We start from the raw sequence: 21,827 nt of genomic DNA, 5'->3' as shown, positions 1-21,827 counted from the left end.
CTCGTAGCCACCCCCAGAGGTGACCAAGCGTGGTGGGAGCAGGACGGGGAGGGAGGACCCAGCTGCGGGTGTGCTGCTGTCCCACAGGGACCGGGGTCACCGGCTCCTTCTGCACTACTTCCCTGCCTGGCAGCGGCTGATCTCGCCTTTGTCTTCTCAGAGCGAGGAAGCTTCTAATTAACACTTGCAGCCCGCTCCCAGTTCGTTTGTCTCATTAAGGGGGGCTGGGGAGGAGGAGGGGGAGAGCCCAGCTCTGCCTGCCGGCAGGGACAGCTTTCTGTGCTTTGATCCCGGCCGGCAGGAGCTGGGAGAAAATCAACCTCTGGGGAGCGGCGCGGGGGCTGGCGAGGACCCCGCCGCGCCCCCAGCCCCGTCCTGCCCCGCCAGGACTGTGCACGCCAGGGGACTTCAGAGAGTCCCGGGGGACGGAGGAGCCCTGTCACCAGGGGCTGTCACCCAGCACACGTTCCCAGGGCTGCCACTCTTCCGGGAGGCCAAGTGTCACTTGCGGGGTACATCGGGGCCCCAAGCCGGGCGTTCCTGTGGGCAAACCCCTGCCCGCCGCTGGTGACAGCGGCCCAGGACAGCTGGGGGACACGGGCCTGCCTGGGGGCGAGGAGCTTCTGGGGATTCGAGGGGGATGTGGCAGCAAGCGGTTGTCTCGGAGCGCCGCCCGAGTGCCCCCAGTCGCACCAGTATGAGCCCGCCCTGGCCCTGGGTGCCCACAGGTCACACCCGTGGGGCCACGGCTGTTGCCACGACACTTTCCAAGTGGCCGCGGTCGGTGGCCCGGCGACGGTGGCCGCGGTCCAGCGGGGCCTGGCGGCGTGTCCCCGTCCCCGAGCGGGCGGGGAGCCTTTCCCGGCCATCGGCTGCCATCTAGCTGCCAGCCGGCGGGAGCTGTCCCCCGCCCTGGCCCCGCTCCAGCCCCTCCTGGGACCCCCCCGGCTTCATCCAGCCGCCTCTTGGGGCCCCCACCCCGATGCCCCCACGAGTCCCTCGCGGTCCCCAAGCCCCCTGGCCCCCGCCGGCGCTGTCCCCGAGGCCTGGCCATGTCCCGCTGTGTGGCTCAGGGCTGGCGGTGGCCCCGTGCCCCTGGCTCTGTCCCCCCGCGTTTCCCGGCAGCGCCGGGCCCCGGCACAAAGAGACCCCGCGGGGGGGCCGGGCCCGCCGGCTCCGGCCCCGCACGAAGCCCCTTTCAGCCGCCCGGGGAGGGGTCCCGGCCCTCCCTCCTCCCCCCGCCGCCCCCGGCGGGCAAAAGCCCCCCCAAACTCAGCGCACAGGTGACGGGGACGCGGCCGCGCACCCACAGCAGCGGCTGGGGCAGGATCCGGCCCCCCCGAGCTGGGAAGGGGGGACCCGGCGCCCTGAGCCCCGGCCGGGCTCCGGCAGGACCAGGCGGCGCTTGACAGAGCCAGCGGGGGGGAAGGACTTGGGAGGCGTCAGGCTCTAATTAGCAGCCGGCCTTAATGAGCAGCCGGCCTTAATGAGCCGCCTGCCCGCGCTGCCAGACGGCCCGCACAGAGCCTCCGCCCAGGGGAGCCGGGGCCGGGCGGCGGGTGCGGAGCCGCTTGTGCCGGGGCTGGGCCCGGGGGGGCGACACGGGGAGCGGGCGGGGTGTGAGTCGTGAGAGAGACAGAGAGTGTGTGCGTGTGTGCGTGTGTGTGTGCGTGTGTGTGTGTGTGTGTGCGTGTGTGCGTGTGTGCGTGTGTGCGCGTGTGCGCACATGGGCATGGGGGGATGGAGACGTGTGTGCGTGTGGACGTGTGTGTGCACCCAGCACCCACAGCGCCCTGGGCCCCCGCACCCAGCACCCCTGGGCCCCCACGGCCGTGCCCCCAGCACCCACGCCGCCCCAGGGGAATGTATCCCGCGCCCACGGAGCCCTGCAGCGCTGCCCCCAGCTCCCGCGGTGCCCACGGCCTCGCACCCCGCCTCGCACCCAGCACCCACCCGCCGGCTGCCCCACGGGTGCACCGCTGGGCTCTGCAGGCACCAGAACTAACCCAGGCACCGCGTCCTCGGCGGGGACAGCAGGAGCCCGCGCACGGGGCCAGCAGTGCCAGCGCCGGGCAGGGACAACGCACACCCCAGCTCGCTCACCAAAAATGAGGTTTGCTGCGACGGGCGGAGGAAGCAAGCAGCCGATTCAATGTGAATGATAGAGCAAGCTTCTACTTTATTGAAAGAAATCACCCCTTATATAAGCACTCTACAATAATCGTGCATACTCCTCACAAATCTATTGGATACATGTAACAGGCTACATTATAATGTCCCAGCCCCCTGTGGCATCTCAGACATGTCACAACATCTTCCCTCTTCTGGCCTGCCTCCTTTCCCAAGGTTGTTTTTACCATCAAGGCCATTGTGTACCTCAGTTTCTCTCTTTGTTAACATAACAGTCTGTTGTTTGGCATAACTGTACCCTGGGTTTTTTCCTTTGTTTACCTCAGATGGCTGCAATCAGCTTCTGCAGAGACCCATGGCCTTGCTCTCTGCAAGCCGTTCTCCAACAGTTTGGGACACGGCCGGGGAAGGGGCAGGGGCAGGACGAAGCCCCCGCTCTGCCATCACCTGCTCTCCTCGCCCTCCAGCAGTTTGCGGTACGTGGCGATCTCGATGTCGAGGGCCAGCTTGACGCTGAGCAGCTCCTGGTAGTCCTGCAGGTGCCGGGCCATCTCCTCCTTGAGGCTGCGGGTGTCCTCCTCCAGCCGTGCCACCGTGTCCTGGTAGCCGGCCGTCTCCAGGGCGTAGCGCTCCTCCAGCTCCCGCAGCTGCCTCTCCAGGGACTCGTTCTGGGGGACCCCGAGGGGACAGGACACCCTCCACCGCCGCCTTCTCCCGGGAGCTGGTGGCTCTCCGCGGTGCCCATCCACCTCCCACCCCTGGGGACCAGCCGTTCCCCCAGCAGCGGGTGGGGGTCCCCAGCGCCGTGCCAGGGAGCCCGGTGGCGGTGGCAGCCCCCCGATGTCGTGTCCCCCGCCCGCTGCCCGCAGCTGTCACCTACCGCACCCCGCAGAGCCTCCAGGTCGCAGGTGAGGGCCTGGAGCTGGCGCCGGTACTCGTTGGCCTCCTGCTTGGCGGCGCGCAGGGCCTCTGCGTGCCGGGCGGCCGCGGCCGTCAGGTCTGTGAACTGGGGGGGGACACGTGCCGTGGGATGTGTCCCAGTGGCACATGGCGTGGGGACACAGCCCTGCTCTGCTCCACTGCAGGGACGTGGCCCCACCAGCACGTGGCACACAGACACATCCCCGACCCGGCAGGGTGGTGGGACGGTGCTCATGGGACGTGTCCCCAGAGCCCCGTGTCACTGGGGACGTGTCCCTGCTGCTGGGGCAGGAGGAGACAGTGCACACGGGACACGCCCTTGGTGTGGGCCTGGGGACATGTCCCTGTTCCTGCAGCCGTTGGGGACAGGCGGGACATCCCCAAAGGCGCGTGTCCCAGGGACATCCCAGCTCCCGGGAGGCCGTGGCCCCAGCAGCGCCTGTGGTGGGGACACATCCCTGCTGCCATGGGAGGAAGGGACAGCTCACACGGGACGTGCCCCTGGTGGCACGCGGTGTTGGGTGGAAGGGACGGCGCACGTGGGGCACGTGGCTGATGGCACGTGTCGTGGAGACGTGTCCCTGCTCCCTTGAGGCAACGGGACAGCGGACATGGGACACGTCCCTGACGGCAGGTGCTGCTGGGGACACGTCCCTGCCGTGCAGGTGGGAGGGATGGTGCCTTTGGAAGCCACCGGGAACGTGTCCCTGCTCCTGCGGGACAGTGCCTGTGGGCCCCGTCACTGGGAACACGCCTCAGGGACCGTGCCCGTGTCACTCCGCAGGGGGACACGTCCCCGCTCCCCGCGGGGACCAGGCCCGGACACGGGACACGGGCGGGGGCAGCGAGGATCCCAAACCCCACGCGCCACCCCCAGGCGGCGCCGCCCAGCCCCGAGGAGGTGACGCTCGGGAGGGGACAGCCAGGCCCCCCCGCCGGGCGACCGGCTCCGCCGCACCTTGGACTTGTACCACTCCTCGGCCTCCCGGACGTTGCTGGCGGCCGCGGCCTCGTAGCGGCTGCGGATGTCGCGCAGGGCGGCCGTCAGGTCCGGCTTGCTCGCGTCCACCTCGACGTGCACCCGCTGCCGGGCCAGCTGCTCCTGCAGCTCCCGCAGCTCCTGGGGGGACAGCGGGGCTCAGCCCGGCCCCGGCGAGCCCCGGGACTCCCCCCCAGCCCCCCGCGCGGGGTTACCTCCTCGTGGGCCTTGCGGAGGAAGGCGATCTCGTCCTGCAGCGTCCCCACCCGCCGCTCCAGGGCCAGGCGAGCCAAGGCAGCGGCGTCCACGTCCTGCCGCCGCGGGGGGAGAGGAGGGACCGTCCCCAGGGCCTGCTCCCTCCCGAGCTGCCCGGCCCTGCCCCGTGCTGCCCCGTTCTGCCCACCCCAAGGCACCCCAGCCCCCCACTGCCCGCTCCTGCCCACCCCTGCCCGTCCCCGCGGGAGGCTGAGCTGGGGGCTGAGCCCCTGGGCTGCAGGACGGGGGACGCAGGGTCCAGCCCCTGCCCTCACCTGCCTGTAGGCAGCCAGGTCGCTCTCGGCCTCCAGCCGCAGGGTCGCCTCGTCCTGCAGCCTGCGCCGGAGCAGAGGCACCGTTACTCACTCAGCACCGTTCCCCTCAGCATCGCTCCTCGTTAGGCGCAGTACTCGTTGGGCGCTGCTACTCAGTATTGCTGCTACTCATTAGGCGCTGCTCCTCGTCACCCTGAGCCCCAGGGATGGACCCCCCGGGCCGACACGGCCCTGCGCTCCCAGCACCCACACCCTGTGTCGGACCACGTGCCCATCCCACACCCCCCGCCACCGTCCTGCGCTGTTCCCGGGGTCACCCTGGTCCCTGTTGCCACCCGCGGCCCCGTCACCACCCTGGTGCCCACCACTGCCCGGTCCCCAGGGCTACCCTGGTCCTGGTGGCCACCCTGGTCTCTGTCTCAGTGGCCAACCTGGGGATACCTGCTGTCACCCTGGTCCTTGCCACCGCCCTGGTCCCCAGATGACTGTGATCACCATCCTGGGGGCCACCTTGGTCCCTGAGGCCATCGTGCTGCTGGTGGCCCCCTTGCTCCCCATCCCCACCCCGCTCCCCATCCCCACCCTGGTCATGGTCGCCACCTTGGGCCCCAGGGCTACCCCAAGCGGGGCAGAGCCTTACTTCTGCTGGAGGCTGCCGAGGTCCTCGGCGAGGTTCTCCTTCTCGATCTCCAGACGGGCCTTGGCGGTGGCCAACTGCTCCACGTGGCGCCGCAGGTCACGCAGCTCCTCCTGGTAGACGTCGGGCAGACGCGAGGGCTCCTGCTCCCGCGCCTGGTGCAGCTCCACCACCAGCACCTTGTTCTGCTGCTCCAGCAGCCGGACCTTCTCGATGTAGCTGGCAAAGCGGTCGTTGAGCTCCATCATCTCCACCTTCTCGTTGGTGCGCGTCTCCCTGAACTCCGAGTTGAGCGCTGCGGCCAGCGAGAAGTCCATCCTGCCCAGCCCCAGGCGGGCACCCGTGCGGGGACCAGGCTGGGCGCTGCGGGGAGCCCGGAGCCGGGCGGGGGGGCTGGCGGGAAGCCCCCGGTAGCCCGGGGCGGCGGGGCCGATGCGGCGGCCGTAGGAGGAGAGCCGCTGGCTCTCCATGCCGAAGGGGGGGGCGTGATGGGCCCGGCCCGGGGGTTTTATGCAGCCCGGGGGCCCCCCCGTCACTGGCCACCGGGCAGGGAGCCCAAGTCCCGGCACAGCAGCAGGGGGGGGCTGTGCCCTGGCAGCCAGCCCGGGCACCGCAGCACGGCCCCCTGCCCCCGCGGCGGGCACTGGGGGGGCTGGGGCACACGCCAGGCTGGGAGGCAGAGCCGTGGCCGTGGGCACCCGTGGGGCAGCCGGCGGGTGGGTGCTGGGTGCGAGGCGGGGTGCGAGGCCGTGGGCACCGCGGGAGCTGGGGGCAGCGCTGCAGGGCTCCGTGGGCGCGGGATACATTCCCCTGGGGCGGCGTGGGTGCTGGGGGCACGGCCGTGGGGGCCCAGGGGTGCTGGGTGCGGGGGCCCAGGGCGCTGTGGGTGCTGGGTGCACACACACGTCCACACGCACACACGTCTCCATCCCCCCATGCCCATGTGCGCACACACAGACAGACAGACAGACAGACAGACACACACACACACGCACACACACACACACGCACACACACACACACGCACACACACACACACGCACACACAGACACACGCACACACACACACTCTCTGTCTCTCTCACGACTCACACCCCGCCCGCTCCCCGTGTCGCCCCCCCGGGCCCAGCCCCGGCACAAGCGGCTCCGCACCCGCCGCCCGGCCCCGGCTCCCCTGGGCGGAGGCTCTGTGCGGGCCGTCTGGCAGCGCGGGCAGGCGGCTCATTAAGGCCGGCTGCTCATTAAGGCCGGCTGCTAATTAGAGCCTGACGCCTCCCAAGTCCTTCCCCCCCGCTGGCTCTGTCAAGCGCCGCCTGGTCCTGCCGGAGCCCGGCCGGGGCTCAGGGCGCCGGGTCCCCCCTTCCCAGCTCGGGGGGGCCGGATCCTGCCCCAGCCGCTGCTGTGGGTGCGCGGCCGCGTCCCCGTCACCTGTGCGCTGAGTTTGGGGGGGCTTTTGCCCGCCGGGGGCGGCGGGGGGAGGAGGGAGGGCCGGGACCCCTCCCCGGGCGGCTGAAAGGGGCTTCGTGCGGGGCCGGAGCCGGCGGGCCCGGCCCCCCCGCGGGGTCTCTTTGTGCCGGGGCCCGGCGCTGCCGGGAAACGCGGGGGGACAGAGCCAGGGGCACGGGGCCACCGCCAGCCCTGAGCCACACAGCGGGACATGGCCAGGCCTCGGGGACAGCGCCGGCGGGGGCCAGGGGGCTTGGGGACCGCGAGGGACTCGTGGGGGCATCGGGGTGGGGGCCCCAAGAGGCGGCTGGATGAAGCCGGGGGGGTCCCAGGAGGGGCTGGAGCGGGGCCAGGGCGGGGGACAGCTCCCGCCGGCTGGCAGCTAGATGGCAGCCGATGGCCGGGAAAGGCTCCCCGCCCGCTCGGGGACGGGGACACGCCGCCAGGCCCCGCTGGACCGCGGCCACCGTCGCCGGGCCACCGACCGCGGCCACTTGGAAAGTGTCGTGGCAACAGCCGTGGCCCCACGGGTGTGACCTGTGGGCACCCAGGGCCAGGGCGGGCTCATACTGGTGCGACTGGGGGCACTCGGGCGGCGCTCCGAGACAACCGCTTGCTGCCACATCCCCCTCGAATCCCCAGAAGCTCCTCGCCCCCAGGCAGGCCCGTGTCCCCCAGCTGTCCTGGGCCGCTGTCACCAGCGGCGGGCAGGGGTTTGCCCACAGAAACGCCCGGCTTGGGGCCCCGATGTACCCCGCAAGTGACACTTGGCCTCCCGGAAGAGTGGCAGCCCTGGGAACGTGTGCTGGGTGACAGCCCCTGGTGACAGGGCTCCTCCGTCCCCCGGGACTCTCTGAAGTCCCCTGGCGTGCACAGTCCTGGCGGGGCAGGACGGGGCTGGGGGCGCGGCGGGGTCCTCGCCAGCCCCCGCGCCGCTCCCCAGAGGTTGATTTTCTCCCAGCTCCTGCCGGCCGGGATCAAAGCACAGAAAGCTGTCCCTGCCGGCAGGCAGAGCTGGGCTCTCCCCCTCCTCCTCCCCAGCCCCCCTTAATGAGACAAACGAACTGGGAGCGGGCTGCAAGTGTTAATTAGAAGCTTCCTCGCTCTGAGAAGACAAAGGCGAGATCAGCCGCTGCCAGGCAGGGAAGTAGTGCAGAAGGAGCCGGTGACCCCGGTCCCTGTGGGACAGCAGCACACCCGCAGCTGGGTCCTCCCTCCCCGTCCTGCTCCCACCACGCTTGGTCACCTCTGGGGGTGGCTACGAGGAGCTGGGGCAGGCAAGCAGATGTGCCCGTGGCCAGACGTGCCCTGGCACGGCAGCAAAGGGGGTCGCAGGGGTGTCGGGGGACAGGTGTGGTCCCCAGGCAGGGATGCGGGGAGCTCTCTGCTGTGCAGGCGGCTGGAGCCAGGAGCCCCCAGCGTCACACGGAGACAGGGATGGTGGCCATGGGGTTTTAGCAGAAACACTTTTCGCCCCGCAAAGCAGCAGCAGCCGGTGCTTGCCGGCACTCTGGGACACGGAGCGAGCGCCCCAGAGCCCCCCGGGCACAGCAGAGGGGGCAGAAGGCACCCACGGGGTCCCGGGGATGATGGGAGATGGGGGAAGCCCCGACAGAGCCCACCCCCACGAGCAAGGGCCTTTTCCAGGCCCGCTCAGACGGGAGCTGCTTCCCCATCCCAGCTCCCTGGGCGAGGGGGAGGCGAGAAGAAACAGCCGCACGTCTCCCCTCTCCCCTCTGGTTGGAAACGAAAAAGGTTTATTAAAAATACATGTTATTTCTTAGTATGATACGACAGGGGACGTAACTGGGACGGTGAACAGGAGGGGGCTGGGGGTGACTGCAGGGGGACAAGAAGGGCTGCAGGAATTGTTGTGTGGCTGCAGGAAGGGTGGGACAGGGCTACGAGAGAAAGGAAGAAGTTTGGCACCTGGGTTGGGACACTGCCGGGGATCCTGGGTGCAGGAGCCATCAGCATAAGAGCTTCATTGGCTGGGGGGTGGGAGCAGGGGGGGCACTGCCCAGGGCCACGAGCTCTTTGGTGGTCCTTCTGCTGCCCTTCCAGGAGAGAGGGCCCGCAGGATGCTCTGAGGATGGAAAGAGGAGGGAAGTGCATTAGGCAGCTGCTGGGTAAAAGCAGCAAACCCAGGTCCCGTCCCCCCCGGCCCCGACAGAGATCCAGGTGCTGCCAGCCCCCTCCTCCTTTCTGCCCCTCCCCAAGCACCCACCAGCCTTCCCCGAGGCTCTGGCTACAGCCAGGAAGCAGCAAACCCCAAAGAGCATCTTCCACCAGCAGCAAACCTCCCAGTTCGAGGTATTTTCCTCACCTGACCCGGAAGGGGGCTGGTCCAGCGCCCGCTTGGTGCCTGCCCTGCCGCAGGGAACGCTCTTGCAGCCCGTGGTGCTGCGGGCAGAGGGTTTCCCCAGGCGCCTGCCCGGGAGCGGAGGGGCGCGGGAGGGCTGCGCAGATCTCGGGGTGCTGCAGCTCTGGAGCCCACCCAGGGTGGGGGGAGCAGCGCTGTGAAGAGAAAGGGGCCGTTTTAAACCCGCGAGGCTCAGGGCGGAGCCCCCCCGCGTCCCCACGTGTCACAGGTGAGGTGGGGCCGACGCAGGCAGGGACGGGGGCTCGAGCCCCAGGCAGCTGCCAGCCCTTGCTGCCTGCGCGGGGCGCTCTGGGGCACGGGGGGCCGGCGGCTGCCTCACCTCTCCACTCGACTCCGCTTCTGCGCAGGGGCTTTGGAGACCACGGAGGGCCTGGGGATGGAGGAACCCTTCACGGCAGACACCGGGGCACAGGCTCTGCGGCCAAGGAGAAGGGAGTTAGTGCCCGCTCTCGTGAGGCTGCGAGGCAGCCAGGCCAACACCATCCGCCCGCAGGGAACAGGAGTCACAGGAAACCTGCCCGGTTTTGTAGGGGAAAACCGTTCCAAGAGGGGTAAATCCTCAGGAGAGCGGCACAGGAGGCGTCAGCCGCCTGGCTACTGCTGCTCCCTGAGGTGCTCGGGCTGTTCCCCTGGACCTCAGTGTCCCCAGTTCCCTCGGTAGGAACCATTTCCTAGAGCTGCAGGAGGAGACGGGGAGACCTCGGGGTGTCCTGCGTTACCAAGGCCATGCCCATCTCTGCCTTTGGATGCTCTCACAGATTCACAGAGCTTTGGAAAATCCAGAGCCCCTTTGAAGCACCAGCAATAAAAAAAACCCCAAAACTACCAACTAAACAATAAAACGCAAAACCCCAGAGTGTGCAGTCCCAACCCTCGCTCCAACCTCTCTGGGAGCAGAGGTGAGGCCCCACCTGCTTCCCAGCCAGCACGCGGGGCTCCAGAAGGGCCCCAAAGGGAGAAATAGATTTCTTTGGAATGTTTTTTATATCTTTATATATATATATATAAAGATATTTTATATCTTTATATATATATTTGACAGCGATTCACACACGAGCTCGGACCGCTGGCTGCCTGTCTGCAGGCTGAGTGTTTTCTGCCCAGTCTCCCCCCTTAGCAGAGCTGCAGCGATCCACGGAGGATTCACCCAGACAGCAAGATCGTGGAGGGGGGAGCCCCAAAACCACAGTTAACCCCCCCAGGCCAGCACTTACTGGGGCACGACGGGGCCGTCCTGCTTGTTTAGGTGGCTCTGGACGCTCTCCCAGATGGAGAATTCTGGCAGGCTGGAGGCAGCTGCCTCGGCCACGCTGGGTGAACCACTGCTGTTGGAGACTTCAAAAGTCTCGTTCAGGTTGTGAATGGGCACAGCAGGCAGCGTGCGGCGGTTTTGGGCAGCCGATGACACCGGGGACATGTGACTTGTTGTAGTCCCCCTCTTCTTAATCGGGCCAGGAGCCACCGACGTGGGGCTGCAGGGGGCAGCGAGGTCCTGCAAGCGCTGCACGGTGCCACTCATCCCGGGGGTGCTGGGCACGGCGACAGACACCTGGGCTGAAGGAGCAGAGAAGAAACAGAGTCACCTCCTTGTCTGCAGTTCCCAGGCACCCGCAAAGCCCGGGGCATCCCCCTCACAGCCCCCCGTCACAGCTCGGCGGAGGTCAGCCCAGCGAGCCCTACAGCAGCCGTTTGCCAGCGGGTGTTTCCATCAAACCACCTTAAACCGAGAGGAAAAGAGCCAGCACAACTAATCCTAAAGGCATCAGGCTGGGCCCAAAGCAAGTGCCCTGCGGCAACGCCCGGTCTGTGCCCGGAACACAGGGTCTGCAGAGCCCACGGCTTCGCTATGGGCATCGTGCATCGGCCCTGAGGATGAGGAGGGAGAGCTCAGCCCTGGTCAGATGCAGGCTGCCGGCTGGGAGGCTACAGCCAGGCTGGCTGGGACAAATGTTCCATGGAGGAGTAAACAAGAGGAGGACAAATGAGGATCAGAACTGCTGTTTTGGTCTCCAGGAGCAGAAATATCCCTCACGTTTATGCTGACTCGCACACACGTGCTGAGCTCCCCGGAGACAAGGGCTGCTCCTGGCTCCGGCCGTGCCCCGGGCTCCCGGCGGTGCTGGCCAGCCCCAGTCGCTCTACAAAGCGAGGCTGCAGCCGCTCTGGGCAGAACCCGCTGGGTGCCACGTCAGGAGGAGTCAGGAAAAACTCATCTCCCTGCCCTGTGCCCACAGCTGGGAGCTGCCCCCCCGCCACCGGCTCCTCCAGCGCACACCGAGACAAAAGAGAGGGGGCAGCACCGACGGCCCCAGCTTCTCACCCTCACAGCCCTGCTGCATCCTCTGGGCAGGGCTGGCCCCGCCGATCTCTGCGGCTCCCTTTGCAGACGTGGCTTGCTCCCCGCTTACACCAGCCTCCTGACTGACCAGGCGCTCCAGGTCCTCAAATTCGGAGACCATGGCAGGAGTGAGGAGGGCGGCAGCCTTCAGGAGGGCGTATTGCTTTCGGGCAACGTTCAGGACGGCAGCCAGGAGCCTGGGACAGAGAGAGACAGACCCAAGAACCAGTTAGCAGGCGAGCGTGAGCCAGCGTCACCAGTACCGGAGGCCCAGCAGCACCAGCGTCACCTCTGAGACACCTCCTTGGGCGGGGCAGAGCCTGTTAGCAGAGTTTTGGGGCAAGAGAGGCAAACTGAAGTCGAGAGATACCCAAGTTGTAAATCTCTTCCTGGACAACCCAAGCTGTGAGTTGTGTGTTTACCTGTTAGTTACAGGGACAAAACGGCACCTGCAGGCTCTGCCGGCTTCAGACACTTGTCAGCTCCGGCAGAGGCAGACAGATCCAGGCACACGTCAAGGCCAGCCTCCCTCAAGAGGCCTTTCCAAAGAGGTTCATTCTGCCAAGATGCTTGGGGCAGAGACATCAGCAGATGGTGCCACGGGAGCCCTGCCAGGGCAGGGCCCGGGGGAGCAGCGGCAAGAGGAAAGACTTCGCAGAGGTAATTTCAGGACTAACAACGCGCACTGACGGCTCACACGGTGGCTGTGCCTGGAAACCTTCACTGCTGCATTTCCAGGAGAGACTATCCCATGGGATTAGATCTCCAGGAGCCAAGTCCCTTATTTTACAGGGCCGGCTGTCATCTGCAAAGACCTGGTCCCACGTCCTTCTGGACAGCCCTTAGGATGGCTACAGGATGCAACAGGAGGGTGGGCAGCCCGTCCTCCGCAGGCAAACATGAGGAAGCAACATGTGGGAACGACACGAGGACACTCACGTCTCTGCCCGGCTGCCAGACAACCCCTGCAGAAGGCACCTTGGTGTCTTCCCTTCCAGCTGGACGTCTGTCTGGTGGGCTGCTCTGGGGCTGCTGGGAGGCCTTTCCTCTGGAGCCTGGAGCAATCACCCAAAAGCGCAGCATTAGCCCATCTCCGAGCTGAGTTTGTTCCCCAAATTCCCCGTTAGCTGGGAAGTTAAGGGGTTTTGCCAGCAGTCCACAGCCCCCCACACGCTGAGCCAGGAGCCCGTGGACCGGGTGAGTTCCTGCCCTCTCCCAGCGCGCCCAGGGTACCCCACGAGGGTATGTGAGCCCCCCACCAGGCCCCACTCATCACAGCACCCCTTCTCTCACCTCCTCCTCCAGCTCCATTGGCATCCCAACAGACTGTCCAGCTCCCAGCTCCTGCTGCTCTCCATCACTGCCCCTCTGAGCCACGCTGGTCTGTGGGACAGCTTCCTCCAACCTGCAGAAGGCAGAGAAGCAGCCACTGAGCCAGAGAAGATCCTCTGGGGAAGCTGTCACTTTGCCCAAGAAGTTTTGGGATGGATCAAGGAGAAGAGGATTAGGCCTTTGCAGCCCAGCTTTGTGCACTGTGCTCTGCCACGCTCATAACTGCCCCCGAGCCCAGTCGAGGTGACGTGCACACCAGTAAAGAAGCTCCTCTGCTTTCTAATGGACACATGGGCTCTGACCAGCACTAAAACCCCACAGGCTCGGGGCACACCAGGAGGTCCCACCAAGCTCTGTCCCTGCTCCCCACCAGCCTCACCTGGGCAGCCCCTCTGGGAAGCCGGAGGGAGCCAGCGGCGCCAGAGCCTGGTTCTGTGACTCCCGGGCAGCGTCCTCATAGACCCGGAGCTTCGCCCGCAGATCTGCCACCTGCGAGGAAGGATCAGCTCTTGCTCAGATGGTTTCACGAGCCCAGGAGCTCAGAGCTCCATGTCCCCAGCAAACCACAGCTAAAGCGAGAGCCCTCCCCTCCCCGCCAGCATCTCACCTCCGCTCTCAGCCGCTCGCAGGTGACGGCGTATTTACTAACGTGGCCGTCAGAGCTGGTCACATTGCTCTTCAGCTGCAGAGACAGGGCCAAGGCAGAGGTTAAAGCAGCACTGGGGCTGCACGTACCTCTCTCCCAGTGCTGGAGCTGCTCAGCCTCCTCCAGGCTCCCCAGGGAGCCCCAGGGTGGCTGCAGTGGACAGGAGCTGCGCTCAGGGACCTGCTGCCGCAGTCACAAGCCTTTCTGGGTGCTGGGCTGAGGAGCTTTACACGAAGACAGGGCACACACTGTCTGCAGCTTCATCCGCTGCTGTCTGCCCAGAGCGGCACCCCCAGGGCTGGAAAACTCAAGCTGGTTAAGGGAGGAACCCACTAACCTCCCCCCCCACAAACCAGGCTCCTTCCCAGCCATCCCCAGTTGCTCCCAAACACAGAGCAGATCACCGCCGCAACGCCAGATCCTCACCGACACCTTGATCTCCTTGGCCCGGCCGGCGTACTTGAGGGTGTTGTAGGTGTCCTCGTAGGCCAGGACGGAGGGACTCACGGCGGCGATCATGATGGTGCGGCAGTGGCCGCCGATGGAGTCCTTCAGCAGGCGTGTGAGCTTGCTGTCCCGGTACGGGATGTGGCTTTTCCTGCTCTGTACCGAGAGATCAAGGCTCTGCTCAGCTCCAAATCTGTGCCGCAAGGGCGCGGCCACCCTCATCCCACGGCACCTCTCGGAGCCCAGCCCAGGCTGCCACCCTCACCGCGCAGGCAGAACCATCCCCGGAGGACACCGCGCTCACCCGCCCACCCCGGCGGGGCCACGCGAGGAGCAGCGTTACCTTTGCCTCAGCCAAGGCGTTGATGACGTTGATGAGGGCCAGCAGCGAGCGGTTGATGTTGGCGCCCTCCCGGAGCCGCTCTCCCTTGGTGTTGGCGACCGAAGCTCGCTCCGAGCCTGCCAGGTCGATCAGGCTCATCTTGGCCACTCGCAGGTCGCCAGCGAGGCCGCCAGTGCAGTCCTGCTGCTTCACGTAGATCTGCGAGGACAGAGGTGGGTGAGGCTGCAGCTCCACCAGGCTCGTGGGGCTGCTGGTTGGAGCCAGCATCACCGGTTTCAATGTTTGTGAAACGATGGCGGAGCGGATCACGCAGGCGTGAGATCGAGCGGCAGGAAAGGAGGGGCCCGGCATGCTGAGAAGACAAGCAAAAACTCGGCGATGACTTGAGCAGCAAAGCCACGGAAGGGATCTCGCAAGACGGGACAGAGCTGCGGAAAATAATCAGCGTCTCCTGCACTTGGTGAGCGAGTGGAGTACAGCTGGTCGCGTCCCCAAAGGGCAACACCCCAACCCAAAGCCCTGGCATCATCCAGGATGTGCTCATGCACGGTGGCAGCCCCAGCCCTGACTCCGACTGTGGGTTTTTCCAGAAATCTCAGATGCCAGTGGGGGCTGCAAGCCCCCAGACACAGCCTCGCAGTGCCCCAGGGAGGCATCCAAGCAGGGCTGGCGGTGCCCAGCCCAGTTCCCAGCTGGTGCAGGCGAGGAGGGACACAGCCACTGAGACTCACCCACAGCACTGCTCCGTAACTTCCCCTTCAGCATCTCTCAAGATCTCCCAGGAGGAGCAAACACTTCCCCCACCGCCCTGGAACCCCCTCAGCCCCCCAGGAGCGGCTCCTGCATGGCCTGGAGGTGCCACAGAGATAGATGCTGGAGGCTGGTAACCGGTCCTGCATCCTCGCCAGACTGTGGTTTGCCTGCCGGGCAGGGCAGAGTTCCAGCACAGCTCATGGATTCACGGCAGGCGGGAATCCAGCACCCAGTGACAAGCCCGGCTGGGAAAGCATCCAGACACCTGGACTTCCCCCTGCAAGCAGCAACGGGCAAGGCACCAGGTTCAGAATGAAATTGCAGTCAGAGCCCTCTGTCTCCCCACGCAGCCGTGACGGCCCTGCTAATTCGGGGAAGGGCCTGGCTGGAATTGAAATCAACTGGCAGGTTTGTGTAGGAGAGCACCGAGAAACCGGGGAGCAAATTCACAGAGCCCCGGGGGAGCGGAATTCCCGGCTCAGAGCCGGGGGAGACACGACGGAGCAGACTGCCTGCCTGCGGCACCTGGGGGGAGGCACAAGCAGGAGCCAGCGATACGCGGCCCCTTTGCTCTGAGGAAGGTTTTAGGTGCGGCTCCCACACGCTGAGTTGACAAGAGACAAAAGCACAAAGGGAAATTTCAGCCCTTGGGACCCCTAACACCAAGCTGGGAGTCTGGGGCTGTCTGGGAGACGTGGCCACCAGCGTGACCAGTGTGTGCTGTCCTGCTGCAGCGCTGGCTACTGGCCTGCCCAGACCCACACCTCTCTTCTCAGGGCCAGGACCCACCGATTTTTCCTGTGGCACAGCAGGAGCAGGGGCAGGAACCCCGGGTCCTGGCACAGGCTGGCTCCCTCGCCCCCTTCTCAGCACAAATCCCGAGCGACACTGCAACCCGCAGCCCTCACCTGGAAGATGGCGTGCGAGCGGGAGGAGGTGCTGTTGGCGTCGGTGGGATGCTGCGTCCGGTTCCTGTTGCCGTTGGCCAACATCTCCAGCAGCTGCTCTGCCGACGCGGGCTGGGAGAGAACGGGCAGAGGGCGGGCGTCAGCGCAGCCCGTACGCAAGCACCGAGACAACCCAGCACCCAGCAGCCACGGCGGCGTAGGCTGAGGCATCCTGCAGCTCCGCGGGGCTCGTCTCAGCTCAGGGTGGCGTTTGCTGTCCGCCAGGAGCCGCGCAGATGGCACCCCCGCGCCCTCACACCCCCCACGGCCCCGGGACACGCATCCGCTGTCAGAACTGGTGCAGGCGCAGCGGTGCCCAGACCTTGTGCCCATTTCTCTACCCACCTGGTGGAAGGAGAGACCCTGAACCACGACTCCTTTCTCAGGATCCTCCCGGATGGCCAGAGGGCCCTTGGGCTCCAGCAGGTCATGAATCTGTTCGTTGTACACCTGGAGCAGGGAACGCCACGGAAGGCTGAGGTTTGGTTACCCAACGGGGAGCAGGGAGAGGAACTTTGTGCCCCAGTGTCACGCACAACCTGGTGTCCCCCCGATACCACCTCTGGGGCCTCGTTACACCAAGAGCAGCTGAGGGGGCTCTCAATGCAGAGGAGAGCTTGGGAGGGCTTCACTGGCAAGTCACCGCGCCACCACTCCTCCAAAGCCAGGAAGCCCTCGTCGCTCGGGGACCACGGCAAGGAGCAGAAAATGCCCCAGGCTCCAGGTGGGAGAAACCAGCAGCACCAGTTCTCCAAACTGGGTGGGTGAGCCTGCTTCCAGCCAGGCTCTAAGGCTGCCCTGGGGACACCGGGCACAGCTGTCAGTGCAGCGGGTACCCTGAGTGTGGCACTGCAGGGTCTGGATCAACCCCAGGTCCCAGTCACGGTGACCCGGAGGCAGGAGGGGACCCGGCTCGGACGCGGCGTACCTCCTGGTAGGAGACGAGCACCTCACAGCTCTTCTCCTCTTGCCTGGCCTCGATCCTCTTGTACAGCTCCACCATGGTGAGGTACATGATGCCAGGGCTTTCCTCCGAGCCCAGCATGGTGTAGGTTTTCCCTGCTCCTGTCGCACCGTAGGCAAACACTGGGAAGAGAAAGGGTGGAGGGTTGCAACGATCGTTAATTAACAGGAGCGGCGGAAAGTGCACTCCTTGCCGGAGAGGAGAGCTTCCCGCAGCAATCCCTGCGGCGGGGGCTGCTCACAGCCTTTGCAGAGACAAGCCAAAGCCAATTCCCCTCCGCGTTTGCCACTCGACCCCTCAGTGCCGTTTTTTTTCTCACTGCAGCCTCTCTCATTTAGCAGAGACAGAACGAGTCCCCAAACCATCACGTGCTTGGATGCTCCAGTCACCCCTGAACCTTCTTTTTAACAAGCCGAGCAGCCCCATTCCCCCACCTCTCCCCAGAAGGCGTTTCTTCTTCCAGACCTGGTAATTCATCTCACCCCCCCACCCCCCCTTTCAACACTCTTTGAAGCGTCACCATCAGAGCAGGACACACTAACCCAGAGAGCCTCAGCCCGTCCCCCCAATAGCAGCACTCGGGGCTTGGCAACTCTCGTTTGAGGATCCTGGAGTTATTTTATGCAGATAGAGACACGAGACGTGCCTGCCAGGTGGGCACAGTGACAGAGGCAGCCTTCAGCAGCTCGCAGAGCATGCCGGAGAGCCAGGAATAGCATCCTCCGGTCCCAGTGCCCGGCCCGGCACATGATTAGACAGGAGAGCAGCCTCTCCCGCACGGTGCTGCCTCACACAAGTGATGTGCTCGTTAAGCCGCTCGTCTGCTGACAGCCTGCCAACAGCACGGGGGGCTGCGGCGGCAGGCGAGGAGCTTTCAGACCCAGCAAGGAGCTTTCAGACCTGGCTTTACAGAGCTGCCAGCCTGCGGCATGCTCACAAGGGGCACGGCAAACCCCAAAGCACCCCAAGATGTGTCTGCTTCACCCCAGATCCCGCTCCCAAACCCAGCATCCTCCCAAAGCTCTGCCCCTCACCGCGATTCGGGCTGCGAAGGGATGGCAAAAGCAAGGGGCTCTTTGCGCCACAGATCCACCTGATTTCTCGCCATCCTTCCCACCCTAGCAGAGCGGAGAGCATGTCATCCTTGTCCCTCAGAATGCCTGGAAAGCACCTGCCCAGCCTCATTTCTGCCCCAACGCCCACCTCCATCCCCTCCAGCACTGCTGTGGCCCCCAGCATCACAGAACCACAGCACACCCAGGCTGTGAGGAACCTGGAGAGATCATCTGGTCTGAGCTTTTGTGGGAAGGGGAGCCCAGATGAGATCATCGTGCACCCTGTCCAATGGCATCTTGAACACCCCCAGCCCTTGGGACTCCACTATGCCCCTGGGGAGGCTGTGCCAGTGAATGTTCTCACTGTAAAAAATGTCTTCTACTGAGATGAAACCTCTCCTGGTTCAACATGTCCCTGCTGCCCCTTGTCTTCAACTTGTGACCAGAGAGCCCCCATCCTCTCCAAAGCTGCCCTTTAAGTCCTCAAAAACGGATGAGGTTCGCCCCGGACTCTTCTCCTCTCCAGGGAGAAGAGACCCATCTCCTTCAGTCTCCCCTCTCTGTCCAGCCCTTGGCTCATCTCTGGGGCCCTCCTTTGGAAATCCTCAACTCTACCTGCATCCAGTCTACCTACATCTCTGTCTGAGCTAGAAATGTCCCTGCAGATGCAGCCCCAGACCCAACTTGGGAGACTTTGCACTCCTCTGTCTTCATCCTCCCACTGTTCCTGCTTTTCCAGCCCAGCCAGGTCCCTCCTCACCATTTCCTCCCCACAAATCCTTTTCCCCCTGGAGCCCTGCGTCCAGCTCTGGGGTCCCCAGCACAGGACAGACATGGACCTGTGGGAGCGGGGCCAGAGGCCACGGGAACGGTCTGAGGGCTGGGACAGCGCTGCTGCGGGGAGAGGCTGAGAGCTGGGGGTGCTCAGCCTGGAGAGGAGGAGGCTCGGGGAGACCTTACTGAGGCCTCTCGATGTATAGAAAGAGGCTTGTAGGAAAGTCGGAGAAAAGACTTTTTACCAGGGCCTGCAGTGACAGGACAAGGGGCAACGGCTTTTAACTGACAGAGGGGAGATTTAGATGAGATCTAAGGCAGAAATTCTTCCCTGTGAGGGGGGTGAGGCCCTGGCACAGGTTGCCCAGAAAAGCTGTGGCTGCCCCCACCCTGGCAGGGTTCAAGGCCAGGTTGGACGGGGCTTTGGGCAACCAGATTTAGTGACACATGTCCCTGCCCATCGCAGGAGGGTTGGACTGGATTATCTTTCAAGGTTCCTTCCAACCCAAACCATCCTGTGACTCCAGAAGTTGCTCTTATTCAGGTTTTGCTTCTCCTCATTGCTCCCCAGGGGGAGATTCGACATTTCCATGTCAGGATCGTCCCTGTCCCGATCACACTCACAGTCACACCAGCTTGGTGCCAGCACCAAGTTTCCGGCTGCATGTTTGCGTGTTGCTGTTGTGTACCCTCATATCCCCAGCTGCTTAGGGCTTCCACAATAAATGAACAGCTCCACTGAGTCCACCCTGCCTGGGAGCAGATGGGACAGGAGCTCCTGCAAGGATTTTAGAAGTTTTTCTTTGCAGAAGGGGCTGTTGGGCGTTGGAATGGGCTGCCCAGGGCAGGGGGGGAGTCCCCATCCCTAGAGGGGTTGAAGAGTCGGGCTGAGCCAGCACTGAGGGATCTGGTGGAGTTGGGAACGGTCAGTGTGAAGTTTGTGGTTGGACAGGAGGAGCTTCAAGATCTTTATTATCCTGGATTATTCTGGGTTTCTGATCAAAGGAGGACCCTCCGGGTCTTACCGGAGCAGTTGTAGCCATTGAGGACGCTGTCCAACAACGCGTGGGTGGTGTGCTGGAACACCTCCTCCTGCGTGGCCCCCTCCCCAAAAACTCGGTCAAAGACAAACTTCAGGTCCTTGCTGTGGTGCTTGGGCCCGTGAGTGGGCAGCACACTGCTGGGGGGGCCACTGTGCTCTTCAGGGTTGAAGACGAGGATGTGCTGGTCAACGACATGCAGGACGGGGCGTGCGGCCCGCTCTCGCTCACAGGAAGCGCGGGGCCGCACACGCACCACAACAGCCACAGAGCCCTCCTGGGGCGGGGGCCCCAGCATCATGGTGACAGGGGGGTGCTGCGATGGGGGCGCGGCACTGCCTGGAGAACAACGGCACCGGGCTCCAACGTCCCAAGGGCCTCACGCACTGTGGGGGGTGGGGGGGGAATGGGTCAGCTGAGGCTGAGGGGGTGGAGGGGAGCCCACAGCTGGGCAAGGCCTCGCACCCCCTCCCTGTCCTGAGCCCCGCTGGTGCCCCCAGAGCTGCCGTTAACACCCGCCCACGGCCCGACCCCTTCAGCCCCGTCCCCCCCGGCCTACACCCCCCTCTGGTCCCTGCAGCCCCTCTCACGGCCCCACACCCCCTTCAGGCCCCCACAACCCCCTCCCACAGCCCTGCCCGCCCCCTCCAGGGACGCCGTCCCACCCCCTCCCCTTCGGGCCTCTGTAGCCCGCCCCCCCCTCCACGCTGCCACCTTCGAGCCCCCCCAGCCTCCCTCGGGCCCCTCGTTCTGCCCACCCAAGGCCCTTCCTAAGGCCCCCGGCCCCCCACACCGCCTCCCCCGGCCCCGCAGGCACTCCCAGCCCTCCCCACCCCTCCGAGCCCCGGCCCGCCCACCCCAGGGCCCCAGACCCGCCCCCAGGGCCCCAGACCTGCCCCCAGGGCCCCAGACCTGCCCCCAGGGCCCCAGACCTGCCCCCCACGCTCCCGCTCCTCCCCCCCGCGCACCCAACGCCTCAACGGACCCTCCCGCCGCTCCGCTGCCAACGGCCGCGCAGGCCCCGCCCTCGCTCCTCATTGGCCGTTCTTCCCGCCCTCGCTCCTCATTGGCCGCTCTTCCCGCCTCGCCCTCCCATTGGCTGTCCGCCCTGCGCGCTGCACCATGGGAGCGGTAGTCCCGCGGCCCCGATCTGGCCGCCATCTTTCCCCCCTCCCCGTCGCCGTCCCGGCCGTGGCGGCCCCCTGCGGCCGGGAGAACCGGCGGCCCGAGCGCTGTCCAGCGGAGAGAGCCCAGCCAAGGGCCCGGCAGGGCTGAGGGGCGCGGGGTCGCCGCCTGCTGCCAGCCACAGCGAGCCGCAGCGGCAGCCTTCTCCTCCCAGCTCCGAGCTGACAGCCCCGGCCCTGAGCAGCTCCCGCTGCCCGGCCGCTGCTGCTCCCGGGGAATTGGTGCTGAGAAACGAGCCCCGGTACCGCCGGGGGACACACACCCACCCGTGCACCCTGTCCCCAGGGCCACCCAGGGGGCCCCAGCGGCTCCTGTCCTCTGACCCCACCGCAGGGGCTCATCGAATTGGGCGGCGTCCTGCTGATACAAGGAAATGATCCCGTGCTTTGAAACTGATTTACTTATAACAGCTTAGAGCAACTTAAAATAATTTCTGAATATTGCTTAAGAATCCTGCTTGCCCTGACTGTTCTGTTGAAGCTTACCAAGGGCTACTCTGTGCATCTAAACAAAGCATTTTCTGTGGAAACTTACCAAGAACTACTATGTTTGGCAAAAATAGGAGCCATGTCCTTGGAAAGCAGATGGGTTCTGACAAGTTGAGTCTTTGTAGTGCGTAGACAGCCACGTATCGGCAGTAGAAACTGATCTACTGGTGCTTTTAGGTAAGATAGAGTTGGTAAACCATCTGAAAACCACTCTTGTTGTTCAAGATATTGCCTGAGAGAATCTGCATATGCTCCAAGGAAAAGTACAAGGTGAGGAGGACTGTGAGCCTTCCTCCAACAGACCCCAGAGACACCCACCAGGAGGCAATGGGCAGAGAACATCAACTGCTGACACCAGCATCTAGAGCCAACCCAGCCTCACTCATGCACATGGATATTTGTATTGTGTAATCCAATGAATATGGATATCCACACTTGGTAAGTTTTTGGTAAAATGTGCTGTGGGGGTGCAAGCTTTGCAGAGAAATC

The 21,827-nt window shown here is 65.1% G+C and overlaps 2 protein-coding genes across 4 annotated transcripts; both read right to left on the bottom strand.

Annotated features, from left to right (window-relative positions):
* Positions 1 to 2,560: 2,560 nt before the first annotated feature.
* On the bottom strand, positions 2,561 to 5,756 carry LOC141970362 (glial fibrillary acidic protein-like). Its single transcript, XM_074926911.1, has 6 exons — positions 5,201 to 5,756; positions 4,561 to 4,621; positions 4,246 to 4,341; positions 4,010 to 4,171; positions 3,011 to 3,136; positions 2,561 to 2,798 (listed from the first exon to the last, which is right to left on the bottom strand). Exons 1-6 carry the CDS (start codon positions 5,665 to 5,667, stop codon positions 2,574 to 2,576), a joined length of 1,137 nt encoding a protein of 378 aa, XP_074783012.1. The 5' UTR covers positions 5,668 to 5,756; the 3' UTR covers positions 2,561 to 2,573.
* A 2,632-nt stretch (positions 5,757 to 8,388) lies between these two features.
* LOC141970081 (kinesin-like protein KIF18B) lies at positions 8,389 to 21,510 on the bottom strand. Of its 3 annotated transcripts, none has more exons than XM_074926429.1 (16): positions 21,385 to 21,510; positions 19,651 to 20,051; positions 16,761 to 16,918; positions 16,178 to 16,282; positions 15,794 to 15,904; positions 14,133 to 14,330; positions 13,769 to 13,945; positions 13,304 to 13,378; positions 13,076 to 13,185; positions 12,658 to 12,769; positions 12,304 to 12,419; positions 11,347 to 11,561; positions 10,241 to 10,580; positions 9,346 to 9,441; positions 8,970 to 9,160; positions 8,389 to 8,729 (listed from the first exon to the last, which is right to left on the bottom strand). In XM_074926429.1, exons 2-16 carry the CDS (start codon positions 19,964 to 19,966, stop codon positions 8,614 to 8,616), a joined length of 2,436 nt encoding a protein of 811 aa, XP_074782530.1. In that variant the 5' UTR covers positions 19,967 to 20,051; positions 21,385 to 21,510; the 3' UTR covers positions 8,389 to 8,613. The 3 variants fall into 3 exon arrangements, with proteins under 3 accessions (XP_074782530.1, XP_074782529.1, XP_074782531.1); XM_074926428.1 differs by lacking the exon at positions 21,385 to 21,510 and adding an exon at positions 20,651 to 20,709; XM_074926430.1 differs by lacking the exons at positions 19,651 to 20,051; positions 21,385 to 21,510 and adding an exon at positions 17,339 to 17,949.
* Positions 21,511 to 21,827: the final 317 nt, after the last annotated feature.

This window comes from Athene noctua, chromosome 25 (assembly GCF_965140245.1).
Source record: "Athene noctua chromosome 25, bAthNoc1.hap1.1, whole genome shotgun sequence".
NCBI lineage: Eukaryota > Metazoa > Chordata > Aves > Strigiformes > Strigidae > Athene > Athene noctua.
Note: the sequence above shows the minus strand (reverse complement) of the source record. Positions and strands in the feature narration are given on the sequence as shown.